This window comes from Pan troglodytes, chromosome 22 (genome assembly GCF_028858775.2).
Source record: "Pan troglodytes isolate AG18354 chromosome 22, NHGRI_mPanTro3-v2.0_pri, whole genome shotgun sequence".
Taxonomy (NCBI): domain Eukaryota; kingdom Metazoa; phylum Chordata; class Mammalia; order Primates; family Hominidae; genus Pan; species Pan troglodytes.
Genome location: NC_072420.2, coordinates 44,255,888 through 44,273,104, shown reverse-complemented (window position 1 = coordinate 44,273,104; position 17,217 = coordinate 44,255,888). Strand labels below are relative to the sequence as shown.

At 44.6% G+C, this 17,217-nt stretch overlaps 1 protein-coding gene across 1 annotated transcript in view; it reads right to left on the bottom strand.

Moving 5' to 3' along the window:
* Positions 1-17,217, bottom strand: part of RRP1B (ribosomal RNA processing 1B) — a 36,366-nt gene that overhangs the window by 15,963 nt on the left and 3,186 nt on the right. Inside the window, exons 2-8 of the mRNA XM_001144331.7 lie at positions 10,122-10,204; positions 7,714-7,771; positions 6,124-6,209; positions 5,393-5,454; positions 4,927-5,056; positions 3,771-3,835; positions 3,193-3,374 (exon numbers count right to left, since the gene is read on the bottom strand). Of these exons, the coding sequence (XP_001144331.4) occupies positions 3,193-3,374; positions 3,771-3,835; positions 4,927-5,056; positions 5,393-5,454; positions 6,124-6,209; positions 7,714-7,771; positions 10,122-10,204 (666 nt within the window). The remainder of the gene's footprint in view (positions 1-3,192; positions 3,375-3,770; positions 3,836-4,926; positions 5,057-5,392; positions 5,455-6,123; positions 6,210-7,713; positions 7,772-10,121; positions 10,205-17,217) is intronic.

Here is a 17,217-nt window from a genome sequence, read left to right as displayed (position 1 = left end):
CCTAGAAAACCCTAAAGACTCACCCAAAAAGCTCCTAGAATGGTAAATGAATTCAGCAAAGTTTCAGGATACAAAACCAATTTACACGAATCAGTATGACGGCTATACACCAACAACGACCAAGCTGAGAATCATATCAAGAACTCACTCCCTTCTACAACAGCTGCAAAAAAACCCCTACCAAAACAACAATGACAACAAAAAACAAAACAAACAACAAAACCTCAAAAACCTTAGGAATATACCTAACCAAGGATGTGAAAGATCTCTACAAGGAAAACTACAAAACACTGCTGAAAGAAGTCACTGATGACACAAACAAATGGAAATACAGAAGCACATCCCATGCTCACGGATGGGTAGAATCAATATTGTGAAAACGACCATACTGGCAAAAGCAATCTACAGATTCAACACAATGCCCATAAAAATACCATCATCATTCTTCACAGAACTAGAAAAAAACAATCCTAAAATTCATATGGAATCAAAAAAGAGCCTGCATAGCCAAAGCAAGACTAAGCAAAAAGAATAAATCTAGAGGCTGGGAGTAGTGGCTCATGCCTGTAATCCCGGCACTTTGGGAGGCTGAAGCTGGTGGATCACTTGAGGTCAGGAGTTCGAGATCAGCCTGGCCAACATGGTGAAACCCCATCTCTACTAAACATACAAAGACATACTAGCCGGGCGTGGTGGCGCCCGCCTATAATTCCAGCTACTAGGGAGGTTGAGGCATGAGAATCGCTTGAACATGGGAGGCAGAGGTTGCAGTGAGCTGAGATCGCACCATTGCACTCCAGCCTGGGCGACAGAGCAAGACTCTGCCTCTCTCCCCTCCCCCCGCCAAAAAAACCCCAAAACACCAAAAAAAACAAAAAACAAAAAACAAAAAAACAAAAAAACCCTCAAAAACCCAGAGACATCAGAACACCCGATTTCAAACTATACTATAAAGCCATAGTCACCATAATGGCATGGTACTGGTACTGGTATAAAAATAGGCATGTAGACCAATGGAACAGGAGAACCCAGAAATAAACCCAAATACTTACACTCAACTGATCCTCAACCAAGCAAACAAAAACGAAGTGGGGAAAGGACACCCTATTCAAAAATGGTGCTGGGGTAATTGTCAAGAAGAATGAAACTGGATCCTCATCTCTCACCTTATAGAAAAACCAACTCAAGATGGATTAAAGACTTAAATATAAGACCTGAAACCATACAAATTGTAGAAGACAGCATTAGAAAAACTCTTCCAGATGTCAGCTTAGGTAGAGTTCATGACCAAGAACCTAAAAGCGAATGCAATGAAAACAGAAACAGATGTGACTTAATTAAACTAAAAAGCTTCTGCACAGCAAAAGAAATAATCAGCAGAATAAACAAACAAAATGGGAGAAAAGATTTGCCAATTATGCAGCCAACAAAGGACTAATATCCAGAATCTACAAGGAACTCAAACAAATCAGCAAGAAAAAAACAATCCCATCAAAAAGTGGGCTAAGGAAATGAACAGACAGTTCTCAAAAGAAGATATACAAATGGTCAACAAACACACGGAAATGCAAATGAAAACCATAATCAGATACCACCTCACTCCAGCAAGAATGGCCATAATTTAAAAAATCAAAGAATAATAGATGTTGGTGGCCGGGCGCGGTGGCTCATGCCTGTAATCCCTGCACTTTGGGAGGCCGAGGTGGGTGATCACCTGAGGTCAGGAGGTTGAGACCACCCTGGCCAACATGATCAAACCCATCTCTACTAAAATGCAAAAAATTAGCTGGGCCTGGTGGCGGGTGTCTGTAATCCCAGTTACTCAGGAGGCTGAGGCAAGAGAATCGCTTGAACCTGGGAGGTGGAGGCTGCAGTGAACTGAGATGGCACCACTGCACTCCAGCCTGGGCGACAAGAAGCAAAACTCCATCTCAAAAAAAAAAAAGATGTTGGCACAGATGTGGTCAACAGGGAAGACTTCTACACTGCTGGTGGGAATGTCAACTAGTACAACCACTATGGAAAACAGTGTGGAGATTCCTTAAAGAACTAAAAGTAGATCCACCATTTGATCCAGCAGTTCCACTGCAGGGTATCTACCAAGAGGAAAAGAAGCCACTATATGAAAAAGACACTTGCATACGCATGTTTATAGCAGCACAATCCACAGCTGCAAAAACATGGAACTGGCCTGAATGCCCATTGACCAATGAGTGGACAAAGAAAATGTGGAATATATACCGTGAATACTACTCAGCCATAAAAAGGAATGAAATAATGGTATCCACAGCAACCTGGCTAGAGTTGGAGACCATTATTCTAAGTGAAGTAACTCAGGAATGGAAAACCAAACATTTTATGTTCTCACTTAAAATAAAAGCACAAATAAACGTTTAAAAACAAATCAGATGCACAACTATTATATAGCCATAATAATTAAAGAAAACCCAAACAACAAATCAGACTCCTTCTATGTAGAGTTTGTACCCTGCTTAAAAAAATATATATATATGTCTGTCACATTTCCTTTGGTCCTTAGTTTTTAGGAGCTTTGCTTTTAAATGGGTATACAACACTTCAAAAGCATGGGTAAGCTGTGATCTAACCATTTCCCTTATTTTGTGCATTCAGATGCCATAAAGCACTGTGGTGAGAGTTTGGACGGGCCTGCAACTTCAAATGCACATTCTACATTAAGTCCAGACACAAAACAGTAGTAAGAATTATGTCAGTACACAGTAGGCATTTAAACATCCCAAGAAAAAGAAAAACATTCCCTGAAGGAAGCCATGAGTTGAGAAAGGACAGCCACAGAAACAAGCATACGTCCCTCGAGTAACCCGTAGAAATGAGGCCATGCTAAGGTGTTAGCGTGTCAAACAAAAAACAACAAAGCAAACAAAAAGCACTAGCAGTGACAATGGTAAAATCCTCGAGGAGAGTCCTGAGATCCTGAGAGGTACAGAAATGTGTGTATGCCACATGGGACAGATCTCAGGTCTCCCCAGAGCCCCGCTAGGCACCCCCCAGGCACAATGAACCCACCTCTGCTGCCTTTCTTGGGAGGGGCTGAGGCAGAGCCATCAACTCTAGGTTGCATTCAGTAAGATGCCAACAAATGTATTAAAAACTGTTTGTCTGAGGAGGATTTTAGCAGAAAGAAAGCTACACTGACCAAGAACATCCTCCTACCTGTCTTCTTTTTACTGACAGCTCTTCTCAAGGATACCTCATTTTCAGGTATCTCCTCAGCAGAGAGGTCACCATCACCCACTTTTGTCTTCTGTTCCTCCATCGTCTCTTCAGGCACAAAAGGAGACTGATCTACGATAGCTTCGAAGACACCCCGAGCTATGGTCTGCACCAGGGTGTGGCTGAGGGTAGAAGCACAGCGGAGAGCATATGATGAGAACAAACGGCCTGGCCTTCTGGCTTCAGGGGCACAGAGGGAAGCCCTGCACTCGTTGCTGTGGTCTGGAGTGGCCCCCACGGGCCAGCAAGCATCTGAGAGGAACTGCCTAAGTGCCACCCGACAGGCATGGGACGCCCAGCGGTCAGATCTTTGGGTGTGGGAGGGCATTCCTGGAATGAGTGAGGCAAATACTGAAGCTAGAAGAGCCAAATCACTGCTCAAAGCTTCGGCTGTCTTCTCCAGCCGCTCTCTGCTGTGAAGCAGTGTCCTGGGTACCCTGTGCCAGGCTGCACGATGGCAAGTAACTCCCATGAGCAAGTGCCACGGAGCAGGAGGAACGAACAGGGGAATCACTTACTCCTTCGTCTTCGCAGCGATTTTGCAGAATGGATCGATAAACTTGAGATTCTGATCTGCTAAAAGCTGTAATTTAGAAAAAGGGAAAAATTGAGAAAGAGCCTTTCCCTTCTTGACATGTCCTTGAAAAAGGGACCATTCCCATCTTTTACAAAGGTGGAGTTAGACCAAGCAATGCCTGTCTCACACAGCCCCAAAGCGCCCCTGTGGAATGCCACAGAAGCCTGGAGCCAGGCTGAAGACTGAGGCCGCCCTCCAGCTACTTGGTATCTTAGTGCAGTGGCTGGAGAAAGCCACCCAGCCTGACCTGCACTATCCTATATGCCCAACATATACAACACGGGTGTCCAATCTTGTGACTTCCCCAAGCCATAATGGAAGAAGAACTGTCTTGGGCCACACCTAAAATACACAAACACTAACAACAGCTGATGAGCTAAAAATAAAATAAAATAAAATAAAATAAAATAAAATGCAAAAAAAAACTCATAATATTTTAAGAAAGTTTATAAATTTGTGTTGGGCCACATTCAAAGCTGCCCTGGGCCCCATGCAGCTCTCAGGCCGCGGGCTGGACAAACCTGATACAGGACATACATATACTTCCTCTACAAGACGGGTAACAGGGACAGTGCCTCCAAGTGTGAGACAAAAGAATTATTGTTTTGAATATAACATATTTTCTTTTAATCAAAAAAATACATGTTCCCTGCAAAACACCTGTGAAAGAAAAGTAAAATCTGTGCACATTCCCACATTCAGAGAATCATTTGCATACTAAAAAATGTATGTTTCCTTTCCAGCCTTTTGTCTATTTATGAGTATATACCTTTAAAATGTCTACCATTTGCATAGCTTTTCCTAGCGCTTTATAAAGCTCCCTAGATCCTGAGCACTCCCCCGTGTTAGTGAGTTCTTTAGTGGAGTCTGTAGGTTGCTTTCAATTCCATTTTACAGGTAAGACTGTCATGTACATCCTCAATGCACAAATCCCACCCCACCAGCTGCTTAGGACACATTCCCAGACAGGACTGAAGCAATTCACGCTGCTACAGTCGCTGGTCATGCGAAGGGCCACCCCACAGCACTTCACTGGCGACTACTGCAAACACTGGCGGCCCCCTCACCCCGTGGGCAGCCTGTCGGCAGCTGCTTACCTCCTTCCCCCCGACTTTGGAGAGTTCATCCAGGTAAATATCAATGAAGTGGAATCTCACTCCATTAGGAGACTGACTCTCAGGACACAGGACCTCCTTCATCAGGACATCCAAGAAAACCTTGATTCGGCTAAAGAAACAAACGCATGCTTCTGTGAATGACAGTATGCCAACACGTCCCACTTCCCAAAGAGAAACAAAAATACTCCGTCTAGAACCTACACAGCCTAACAATCAATGCAAGGCTGAAATCATTTTACAAGGAAAAAAGCAATCACTTAAATCAGGATAAAATGTTAACTGTCATATATACTTAACTGTTTTATGCCTTCTACTGGATTTCAATTCTCTATAGGTAACAATGTATCGAGCTTCTCATTGGTACTCTACAAGTTCAGAAAACTTGACACTCTACTACCTTTTAAGTTTTAAGGCTACCACATGCTAACTCAAATGGTTTACTGACCTTTCTTCCCAGCCATTTCGCTTCAAGACTTCAAAGGACTGCCTCAGGACCAGACGAATCAGCTAAAGAAAGGCAATTTTTGTTAAAAAAAAAAAAAAAAAAGGAAAGGTAAGAAATATTAATCAGCTCAGCAGAATGAGGGGACCAATGAAATTGTTATGGCCTGGATCCCAAAAGTAAAAAAATATTCACAACAGTCGTATTTAACTTCTAGATCAAAAAACATATTCATAGCCAAGAACAGTGGCTCACGCCTGTAACCCCAGCATTTTGGGAGGCTGAGGTGGGCAGATCATTTGAGGCCAGGAGTTCAAGACCACCCTGGCCAACATGGCAAACCCTTATCTCTACTAAAAATACAAAAATTAGCCAGGCATGGTGGTGCGCGTCTGTAATCCCAGCTACTCAGGAGGCCGAGGCATGAGAATCACTTGAACCCAGGAGGCGGAGGTCGCAGTGAGCTGAGATCGCACCACTGCACTCCAACCTGGGGAACAGAGCAAGAGAGACTGTCTCAAAAAATACCCAACATATTCACTAATGCTCCCCAAACTCATCCTTAAGAACTGCAAAAGCCAAAACAGAGAAGCTTTCCAGGACACATTCAAATTCTTCCTTCACACTAAGCCTGTGGCTTGTTTTGCTTCACAAATAAACCTTCCCATTGTTTTTAAGATAAAGGACATTCTTTTCTTCCCAGGAGTTTTTGAAGTAACTGTGGCAGATCTTACCATATAGTATTTGTCCAGGCGTAGCCTGTCTATTCCTTTCCATTCTCGATTCATGGTTTGCCAAAAGGTCTGAATGAACAGGTGTTCTGCAGTGAACAAAAGGCTCTAAATACTTGGCTTCCACATCAACATACTACCATATAGCAAGAAAATAATGAAGAGGAACAAACTAGCATTATTTATTATTCACTTTTCTCAGTAATTCTTGGGCAGCTAGAAAATCTGTTGATAATTAAATATACTCAATCATTTCTTTTACACTTATTTATTAAACATCACTTAGACTGTGCAGATCTTTTACTTTTTTTTTTTTTTTTTTGGAGACGGGGTCCCACTCTGTGGCCCAGGCTGGAGTGCAATGGCACGATCTCAGCTCATTGCAACCTCTGCCTCCTGGGTTCAAGTGATTCTCCTGCCTCAGCCTCCCGAGTAGCTGGGATTACAGGTGCGCACCACCACACCCGGCTAATATTTGTATTTTTAGTAAAGACGGGGTTTAACCATGTTGGCCAGGCTGGTCTCAAACTCCTGACCTCAGGTGTTCCACCCACCTCGGCCTCCCAAAGTGCTGGGATTACAGGCATGAGCCACCATGCCTGGCCTTGATCTTTTGAATTTAAATAAAAACAGAATAATAGGAAGGGCTGGCAACATTGTAATGTCAGATTCGAATGCTCTCTGGAGCATTTTTCCTTTATCCATTGCAAAGCCACGTTTCTTTTAAAATCAAAAGACTCCTTGTTCCACTTCTAGTAACTCTTCCTACTGCATTGGTACCTAACAATCAGTTCAAAACCATTAATTCTGACACTTATATAATCCATATAGAAACTCATATTTTTGTCTGATTATAGGTGGCATCTGGGTGAGCTACGGTACAAAACACTGAATTTTTCTCTTCTGACCCACAGAACTAGCACTTTTTTATTCAAAAACAATTTTTGTTGATTTTTTGGCTTTATTTCTTTTTGCACAATTCTTTTTTCATCTTTGCAAATCTATTATACATCATATGTAGAATTTTGTTGAATATGAGTCAGCTAATATTCAGAGCACCACTGGGGGTGGTTGAAATCATTAGGATGCTTTTCTGAACAGCATTAAGCAGAACAAACGAAGTCGGCTACCTTTTTCTTCCTTTATAAGCAATCAATGCCTGACACAGAAGCACCCTAACTAATTTCTTTTCTCTATGGTTGAGAGGAGTTACTTCATAGTCTGTGACCGGTGGTGTCTTCTATGTATTTATTACCAGTGACGGCTCTGCTCTTGGGGAAGACGAACCTGGCATCCAGAGGTCACCGTGGACCCTGCATCTGGCTCTCCAGGCTCCAAGTGTTAAAGTAACTCAGAATTTGAAGATTCTGGAGGATTGTTATTTCTAAAAGCATTTTCTGAAATCTTTGAGATGTCAAATTGATTCTCCCCAAGACACTGTGCCCTCTCACCAAGTCAATGACTAAGTTTATCACAGCTTTTAAAAACAGGAATGGCTTGTCCCCTGACATCTACACAATACCAGCACAAGGTTCCCATTAAACTAGCAAGTCGGAAAACTTGGAAGGAAGGAGAAGAAACAACAGGACTTACGAGCCGCTGAGTTGTTAACAGCATGGACTAGCTGTGCAATGGTGTTGGCGAGCTCTTCCTGCAGAGGCGGGGTTGGGGAGAAACATGGGGGTTATCGTGGGGCAACATGAGATGCCTGTGCCGCGGCCTGCTTCCTTCTCCCACTTCCGCTGGTGGGAAGGTCTGCCCCTCTTGTCACTTCCACTAAGAAGTATGTATCCGAATATCTGAATTTTATCAAATGTGTAAGTTCCAATATTGACGGACTATTATGCTAACTTGGTATGTCTGCAAGAACTGTGTTAAGCTACCTGTTTAAAAAAGCATCTCTAATTATCAGTTCAGATGAACTAGAGATGAAATAAATTAGTTATCAGTTCCTGGCTTTATAACTATATCTGGCCATGTGCAGTGGCTCATGCCTGTAATCCTAGCACTTTGGGAGGCCGAGGCAGGTGGATCACCTGAGGTCAGGAGTTCAAGACCAGCCTGACCAAGATGGCACTCCCCACATCTCTACTAAAAATTCAAAAATTAGTCAGGCGTGGTGGCGTGTGCCTGTAGTTCCAGCTACTCGAGAGGCTGAGACAGAATTGCTTGAACTCGGAGGTAGAGGGTGCAGTGAGCCAAGATCATGCCATTGCACTCCAGCCTGGGTGACAGAGCTAGACTCCATCTCAAAACAACAACAACAACCAAAAAACCCCCATCTAAGCTGGGCTGGGCAGCTCATGCCTGTAATGGGAGCCCAAGCACTTTGGGAGGTCGAGGCGGGTGGATCGCTCGAGTCCAGGAGTTCAACGCCAGCCTAGGCAACACAATGAGACCCAGTCCCTACAAAAAATACAAAAATTAGCCAGGCATGGAGGCGTGCACCTGTAGTCCCAGCTACTCGGGTGGCTGAGGCAGGAGGATCAGCTGAGCAATAGGGAGGTTGGGGCTGTAGTGAGCCATGATGGCACCCCTGCACTTCAGCCTGGGCAACAGAGTGAAACTCTGTAAAAAAAAAAAAAAAAAAAAAAGAAAGAAAACTTCATCATAATCCCAGAAATGATGTGAAACACAAAGACAGCAGGGCAGACCCCACAGAGGTGAGATGCTGGGGATGCTCACTGCACGCCATGGGAAAGTCCTCCCTACAGCTTGCTCAGAGACAAGGTGGAATGTGAAGGTAAACTCAGCCTTCTGGGCTCTGTCCTGGGTGAAGGGGTCCCTGAGAGAGCATGCCCTGCTGAGGTGCAGCAGGCTCACTCTGGGGAGACGCCCTCTGTTCCTGAGGTTCCGTGAGAAAAGCACACTCCTCATCAGTCTGACTCACACCACACCCGGTCTGTTTTCCTTCGTGGGAAAATGAGATTTCTGTCCATTGGTTTTCTTCCGCCACTAAAGCTGTTGGTTGTTACTTTTGAATGTAATATAAAAATATTTTGCCCTGCTCCTACTCAAAATATGTTCAGTAAAATAAAAATAAATTAAAACAAGTTATTACGCAGCACGGGAGAAGTGGCAAGGCTGCACATGAAAACCCAGAAAAGTAAAATCTTGCCCTGAGGACCTGTCATCTGCATCAGAGACTTGCAAGCACTTCTCAAGGCTGGTTCCTCTACCTCAGGGGTGTCCAGTCTTTTGCCTTCCCTGGGCCACACTGGAAGAACTGTCTTGGGCCACACACAGAATGCACTAACACTAGTAATAGTGAAGAGCTTAAAAAAAAAAAATCTCATAAGGTCCTAAGAAAGTTTCCGAATTTGTGTTGGGCTGCATTCAAAGCCATCCTGGGCCGCATGTGGCTGTGGGTTGGACAAGCCTGCTCTCCCTCTACAGAGGCAGATCGGATCTACTTTCATGGGTCAGAACAAAGCTTTTAAAAAGTGAAAGTCACTTCTTCAGTGTTGGCTTTGGTGGTGGGCTCAGCGGGCTCAGCAGGCCCCGCACAGAGAGACCGAGCCTGCTGTGCGTTTGGGTGACTGCGCAGGCGCACTCGGCTTTAACAGGGAGGCTTTCGCTGAGCGCTACCGCTGCTCTCCATGGAACCCGAAGCCCAGTGACGCGGCTGCCCTCTCCTGGGTTTCACAGGGTCTTGACCAGTTAGTGCTCCTGTCATGCCATCCTTGACCACAAAAAATAAACTTACCAGAAGAGAGAAACTTTAAGTAATGTAAAACCTAGCATGGAACCTATGAAATTTTACAGAGAAATAGTAAATTGACAACGAATGCCCATCTTTCCTTTTATTTGAAAAGACAATTCACCTAACTGTGTTGACCCTGCATCCCTTTCTGTATGGACAAGAGGTACGAAAATGACTCCTTGAAGCACGACTGTCAGTGTGCGTCAGTGTATCGGGGGACTGGCACAGCATGAGTGATCAAGTCTCTTATCCATCCACAGCAAGAACCCGGGAGCATGACAAAGGGAACGCATGTTACCTGTAGAAGGGGTTCATCCTGCACCCACATGCAGTAGAAGAGCCCCTTCCAGATTTTTAGAAGTTCTTCCTGACTGAAACCTCCTGGAAGGCAAAACAATACAAACATCTTAGAGTCTATGCATCTCTTTTCTTCAAGTTTAGAAAGTGGTGAAGTATCACATACATTTTAATTCTCTTTCGTTTGCACGTCTTTTTAAAAAATTGAAGCAAACATTTCCTTATTGTTATAAAAGAAACACAAATAAATTACTACTGTACCTGCAGCTTTATCAGCTACAGGGTAGGGTGGCAGTGGTGGCCCGGCCTCAGCGTGAGGAAGCAAATGTCATCACAACACAAAATTCATGAACAAAGTGGCCACTTATGAAATCGGCTCCTCATCAAGGCCCTCCCCGCCCACCACGTGCAGCCATCCTGCACACTGACATTTTCGCTGGTCTTGTGAAGTAAAACTGCAAATCTTACAAGAGATGCGGGGGGCTTGCTCAAGTCATATGAAGCCCCAGCAACGGGCAGCCCCACTTCTGAGGAACAGAAAACCAGCCAGGCTGAGGACACAGGAGCTCCAAACAGTACATCTGGAAGTCAAAGGCCTAGGAAAGGGCCCGGGGACACTGACGCTGCTTTGGAATATTTTTGCAAAAATTACCTTTTAAGGATCCTAGTATAAGGTCAAAAGTGGCTGCCTCCCAGTCACCCTCCCTGTAACGGTGATCATTTACTGTGGCATCACCAGGTTGGCTTTGTCAATCACCCTCCGTGCAACGGTGATCATTTACTGTGGCATCACCAGGTTGGCTTTGTCAATCACCCTCCCTGCAACAGTGATCATTTACTGTGGCATCACCAGGTTGGCTTTGTCAATCACCCTCCCTGTAACGGTGATCATTTACTGCAGCATCACCAGGGTTGGCTTTGTTCTGACTCTAGCTACTCAGGGCTCTACCTCTGCCTTCATGATCTATGATTGAGTGACCAGTCTCGTTCAGCCTTAAATCTCCTGAGTAGACCCCAGGTGTCATAAAGTATTTGCTGACTGACATAAAGAATCACAAAATGATAAGGTAGGTGTACAATCTTGGAGTTTCCGAGCCTATGGATACATGAAATTAGAACACAAACAGAATCCTCAAGTCTTGATGTGTGTTACAAATGGTCTTTATTAGGATTTTACTAGGAGATCCTAGGAGAAATCTTTTGGAGCAACAAAGTGCTATAAACTAGATGAAGGCAAACAAATATTTGGAATCAATGTGATCTTAATACTCCAAAAGATGCTTAAAAAGTGACAAAAAGGGCCGGACGCGGTGGCTCATGCCTGTAATCTCAGCACTTTGGGAGGCTGAAGTGGGCGGATCACGGGGTCAGATGATCAAGACCATCCTCACTAACACAGTGAAACCCCGTCTCTACTAAAAATACAAAAAAAATAAGCCGGGTATGGTGGCGGGCGCCTATAGTCCCAGCTACTCCAGAGGCTGAGGCAGTAGAATGGTGTGAACCCAGGAGGTGGAGTTTGCACTTTGCAGTGAGCTGAGATTGCGCCACTGCACTCCAGCCTGGGCGACAGAGCGAGAGTCCGTCTCTTAAAAAAAAAAAAAAAAAAGTGACAAAAAGACCTTTTAATGGACCAAAGTTTATTTAGTGTATTCAGAGTGCGTTAACCTTAATTTACAGGTATTGATTTCCACTTTGCTAAGGGTCTTTCTCCCATCAACAATTTTATAATGGTACATTTTGATTCTTTTTTTTTTTTTTGAGATAGGGTCTTGCTCTGTTGCCCAGGCTGGAGTGCAGTGGCACAATCTAGGCTCACTGCAACCTCTGCCTCCCGGGTTCAAGCGATTCTCCTGCCTCAGCCTCAAGAGTAGCTGGGATTATAGGCGCGTGCCACCATGCCTGGCTAATTTTTTGTATTTTTAGTGGAGACAAGGTTTCACCATGTTGGCCAGGCTGGTCCGGAACTCCTGACCTCAGGTGATCTGCTGGCCTCGGCCTCCCAAAGTGCTGGGAATACTGGCATGAGCCACCACGCCCGGCCTGCATTTTGATTCTTTTATGATAGTTTTTCATGTAAAACCAAGATATCAGGAACTAACATAAAACTAGTTTATTAAAGTATATTCCCGTTCACAGTTGGAGAGAAGATGTACCAACTGGTTCTCTTGCCCTCTTGTTATGAACAAGTCATGCCTGGGGATCCTCACGTGGATAATGTAAGTATGGTATGATAATAAACCCCACTAGAGCTGAGCCAACTGCGGTCATGATTGCAGTAACTTTTTTTTTCTTGGCCACAGTGACCTGCACTTATATTTAATCATATTCAAAGACCACATATATCCCCAGTGAATTGAAGGCTTTGGGCAAGGATCATAAATAGCTGCTAAAACATTAGATGAAAAGATATCACCCAGGCGTGGCGGCTCACTTGAGCTCAGGAGTTTGAGACCAGCCTGGGCAACACAGCAAAATCCAATCTCTACAACATTGTACTCCATGGAGCTTGGGCGACAGAGCAAGACCCTGTCTTAAACACACACACACACACCAACGACAAAACCAAAAAATTGGCAGAGCATGGTGGCATGTGCCTGTAGTCCCAAGTACTCAGGTGGCTGAAGTGGGAGGATGACCTGAGCCCAGGAATTTGAGGCTGCAGTAAGCTATAATCGTGCCACTGTACTCCAACCTGGGCAACAGAGCAACTCTGTCTCTCAAACAAACAAACGATATTAAGAAACTTGAAAGTGGATATGTCGGACCATCAACACCCAAACCCACCGACTGATCATTAACATGCACAGGCAATAATCACGCATCACATGCCAGAGGTGATGCCAACAGGAAGAACGCTGCACCAACCTATGAAGTATTCTTACAAAAGTAAGTGTCAAAAAAAACACACCCAACTGTGTCAAATCTTAACTATTAATATTAGTTTATAGGAAATACAGGGGACAGAGGAACATGGTAAGTGAGACAACAGGATGCAGTCAACAAACCCCAAATATGTGAAACTCTACAAGGCATATGACCTATGTCCTCCAACAAATAAACTGTACAGAAAAAGATGGGTAAGAACTGTTAGATTTTAAGAGCGTCTTGGCAGACATATTAACCAAATGCAGTGGGTGGTCCTCATTTGGATTGCTCATAAAAAACATTTGATGAGAAAAACTAAACAGATTGGATATTTCATGCTATTAAGGATTTTTTTTTTTTTTTTTTGGAGACAGTTTCACTCTGTCGCCCAGGCTGGAGTACAGTGGTGCAATTTCGGCTTACTGCAACCTCTGCTGCCCGGGTTCAAGCGATTCTCCTGCCTCAGCCTCCCACGTAGCTGGGATTACAGGCACCTGCCACCGCACCCAGCTAAGTTTTGTAGTTTTTAATAGAGACGGGGTTTCGCCATGTTGGCCATGTGGTCTCTTGACCACATGATCCGCCCACCTTGGCCTCCCATAGTGCTGGGATTACAGGTGTGAGCCACCAGGCCTGGCAGCCATGCTAGTTTTAAGGGGGAAAGTGAAGCACAACTTTGTGCAGGAGCTCAACTGCTGGTGCCAGCACCTTGTTTTTCTCCACTGCAACCTCTGCTGCCCCAAAGATTGTCTCCATTCTCAGACAGGCTCCACCTGTGTTACAAGGTGGCTGGGAGCAGGTACAAACTGTGTGTTCTCTTCAAGTCCAGTAAGGAGAGAGCTAGAAACTCCTAAGGACTGAGCAAGAAGATTTTTACCTGCAGAGGGTCACTTGGCTTTTCTTGAACCTGTCCTGTGGCCAAGGGAATTCTGCTGAATTGGCAGAAGCCGCCGCCTCTCCACGTGGGGTAAGCCCCACCCAGACCACAGAGTCCCTCCACACCCTGCTTGAAGGTGGAGAGCCTTGGAGGGAAATCCCAATGTAGCTGCCCAGCAAGGACAAGGAGTGCCCTGAGCCTGACCCCATGCAGTAACCTGGGTCCTTCAAATCCTCTTTTTGGGTTTAAGTTGGTTAATGCTCCTGCACTTCCAGTTGCATCACTGTCTTAGTCTGTTGCGCTGCTATAAAGGAACACCTGACGCTAAGAGGTTTATTTGGCTCGAGGCTCTGCAGGCTGTACAAGCATGGCTCCAGCATCTGCTTCTGGGGAGGACCTCAGGGAGTGTCCCATCTTGGCTGGAGGGGAAGGGGAGTTGTCATGTCACATAGCAAGGGAGGAGGAAGGTGCCAGGCTCTTTAACAGTCAGATCCCACAGGAACTAGGAGTGCGCACTCATTTAATCCCAAGAGAATGGCACCAAGGGTTCCGCTGGAACCCAGGAGGCGGAGGTTTCAGTGAGCCAAGATCGCACCACTGCACTCCAGCCTGAGCGACAGAGCGAGACTCCATCTCAAAAAATAAACAAATAAATAAAATAAAATAAAACTAGCATGGCGTAGATGTTCTGTCAAGTTGCAACTGAAAGAGTCCTAACTAATAAAAACACGTTTATTGCAAAGAACCTTACCACCATCAAAGTGATATAATCACAAGCTTGTCTTGCTCCCTGACTCCTGAATCCCAGGCTCTGAACCAGAGGGACTGATTCAATCTGTCTGATGTGCATCTTTCCAGATCTTTCCTGGGCATTTATTTACAGAACAGTTACAGGTAGTGCAGAAAAGCACAGTTGTGTGTGTGACCTAAATGGCATAATATTCTGTATTCTGGTCTTTCTCACTTAAAAACAGCATATTTATTTCCAGATGGTTTTGTAAGTATACCATTGGGTCAAGCCAACAGTAAGTGATAATGTGGTCTGCCCAGCATCTGCTATGGATAGCCCACACCTATAACAGGCAAAGGCACAGTATGATGTGCTACAGAGGCGTTCATAATGGAAAACAGTAGATTCTGATGGAGTGACAACAGACCCTGGACAGTGGGCAGCAAAGTGGGCTGGGTGAGTAATATGGGTTAGCTGTGTCCCCACCCAAATCTCACCTTGAATTGTAATAATCCCCACATGTGGTGGGAGGGACCCAGTGGGAGGTAACTGAATCACGGGGACGGGTTTTTCTCATGCTGTTCTCGTGAGACTGAATAAGTCTCATGAGATCTAACGGTTTTATAAAGGGGAGCTCTCCTGCACATACCTGCTTGCCTGCCGCCATGGATGACCTGCCTTTGCTTTGCTTCTCCTTTGCTGTCTGCCATGATTGTGAGGCCTCCAATCCACAGTTCCACAGCCATGTGGAACTGTGAGTCCATTAAACCTCTTTCCTTTATAAACTACCCAGTCTCCGGAGTGTCTTTATTAGCAGCGTGAGAACAGGCTAATACAATGAGAAAAGATACTCTGATTGTCTCTTTTCTAGGAGGCAACAGAGTAGCACAGAAACAAACCTTGGCTCAGGCCCCAGCTTCCTGCTGACAGGGGCCCAGTATCAGAAAACTGTCAACTGACTTTTGGGCCTCAGTTCTATCACCTATACTATATGAAAGATTTATTGTTAGGGTCAAGCCCAAGACGTGTGAAACACTGTAAGAACAAAGCACTATTGAGTTGGTGAGAGATTACAATAATAATTGTCTCACTTTCTATTCCTAGGAATACATTTTACATTTTGTTCCCTTTTCTCTTTTTTTTTTTTTTTTTTTTTTGAGACGGAGTTTTGCTCTTGTTGCCCAGGCTGCAGTGCAATGGTGCGATCTTGGTTCACTGCCTCCCGGGTTCAGGTGATTTTCCTCCCTCAGCCTCCCAACCTCAGGTGATCCACCCGCCCTGGCTTCCCAAAGTGTTGGGATTACAGGCGTGAGCCACTGCGCCCGGCCCATTTTGTTCCCTTTTAAAACATCTATTTTCCATTTATGTCTGTGTGTGTGTGTTCACCTAGGAATCTAATAAAAACAAGCCACCAATTTTTGAAGTATTCAAAGTAAAAGAGAGAAATGCTCATTACTGAATTACTTTCAAAGCTCTGAAAGGCAAAGTACATTATCTGAAGCAGTTTGGTTTCATCAGTCTTGTCTTCTCTATTTCCTTCTTGGGGCTAAATTTCTTAAACTTAATACAACTATGTTTTTACAACAATACAATATAGGTTTATTTATTTCAAAATGAATGAGGTAGGCCAGGTACAGTGGCTCACTCCTGTAATCCCAGCACTTTGGGAGACCGAGGTGGGCAGATCACCTGAGGTCAGGAGTTCAAGACCAGCCTGGCCATCATAGAGTGAAACCCTGTCTCTACTAAAAAAATACAAAAATTAGCTGGGCATGGTGGTGCACGCCTGTAGTCCCAGCTACTTGGGAAGCTGAGGCAGGAGAATCGCTTGAACCTGGGAGGTGGAGGTTGCAGTGGGCCAAGATTGTGCCACTGCACTCCAGCCTGGGCGACAGAGCAAGTCTCTGTCTCTCAAAAAAACAAAAACAAAGGCTGGGCACGGCATGGCTCACACCTGTAATCCCAGCACTTTGAGAGGCCTAGGCGGGCGGATCATGAGGTCAGGAGCTCAAGACCAGCCTGGCCAACATGGTGAAACACCGTCTCTACTAAAAACACAAAAATTAGCCAGGCGTGGTGGTGGGTGCTCCCAGCTACTCGGGAGGGTGAGGCGGGAGAATTGCTTGAAACTGGAAGGTGGAGGTTGCAGTTAGCAGAGATCGCGCTGTTGCACTTCAGCCTGGGTGAAAGAGCGAAACTCTGTCTCAAAAAACAAAAACACACAAAACAAACGAGGTAAACATCAAAGTGAGACATGTAGACATGTGAAATATCAGTAAGTTTTGAAATGAGCAAATCCAACAGCTACTCTCACCACGCAATGAGCCCAGAAGCCATTTTAGATGGGGGTAAAGTGTTATACTTGAACACACCCCAGTGTCAGAACATCCACAACTTCTATTTATTATAACTCTTGGATAGAGACAACCCTAACCCCATCATTATAAAAAAACTTATTTCCTCCATCATCTACACTGAATCTAATATAGCATCAACCATAAGATGTACTGTTATTTTGTATGTTGCCAAAAAGAAAGCAATGATACAAATGAAATTGTCACCGGGTTGATTTTGGGATGCCTCCCTATTTTAGTCAATATTTTTAAAGTTGCAGAACTGATG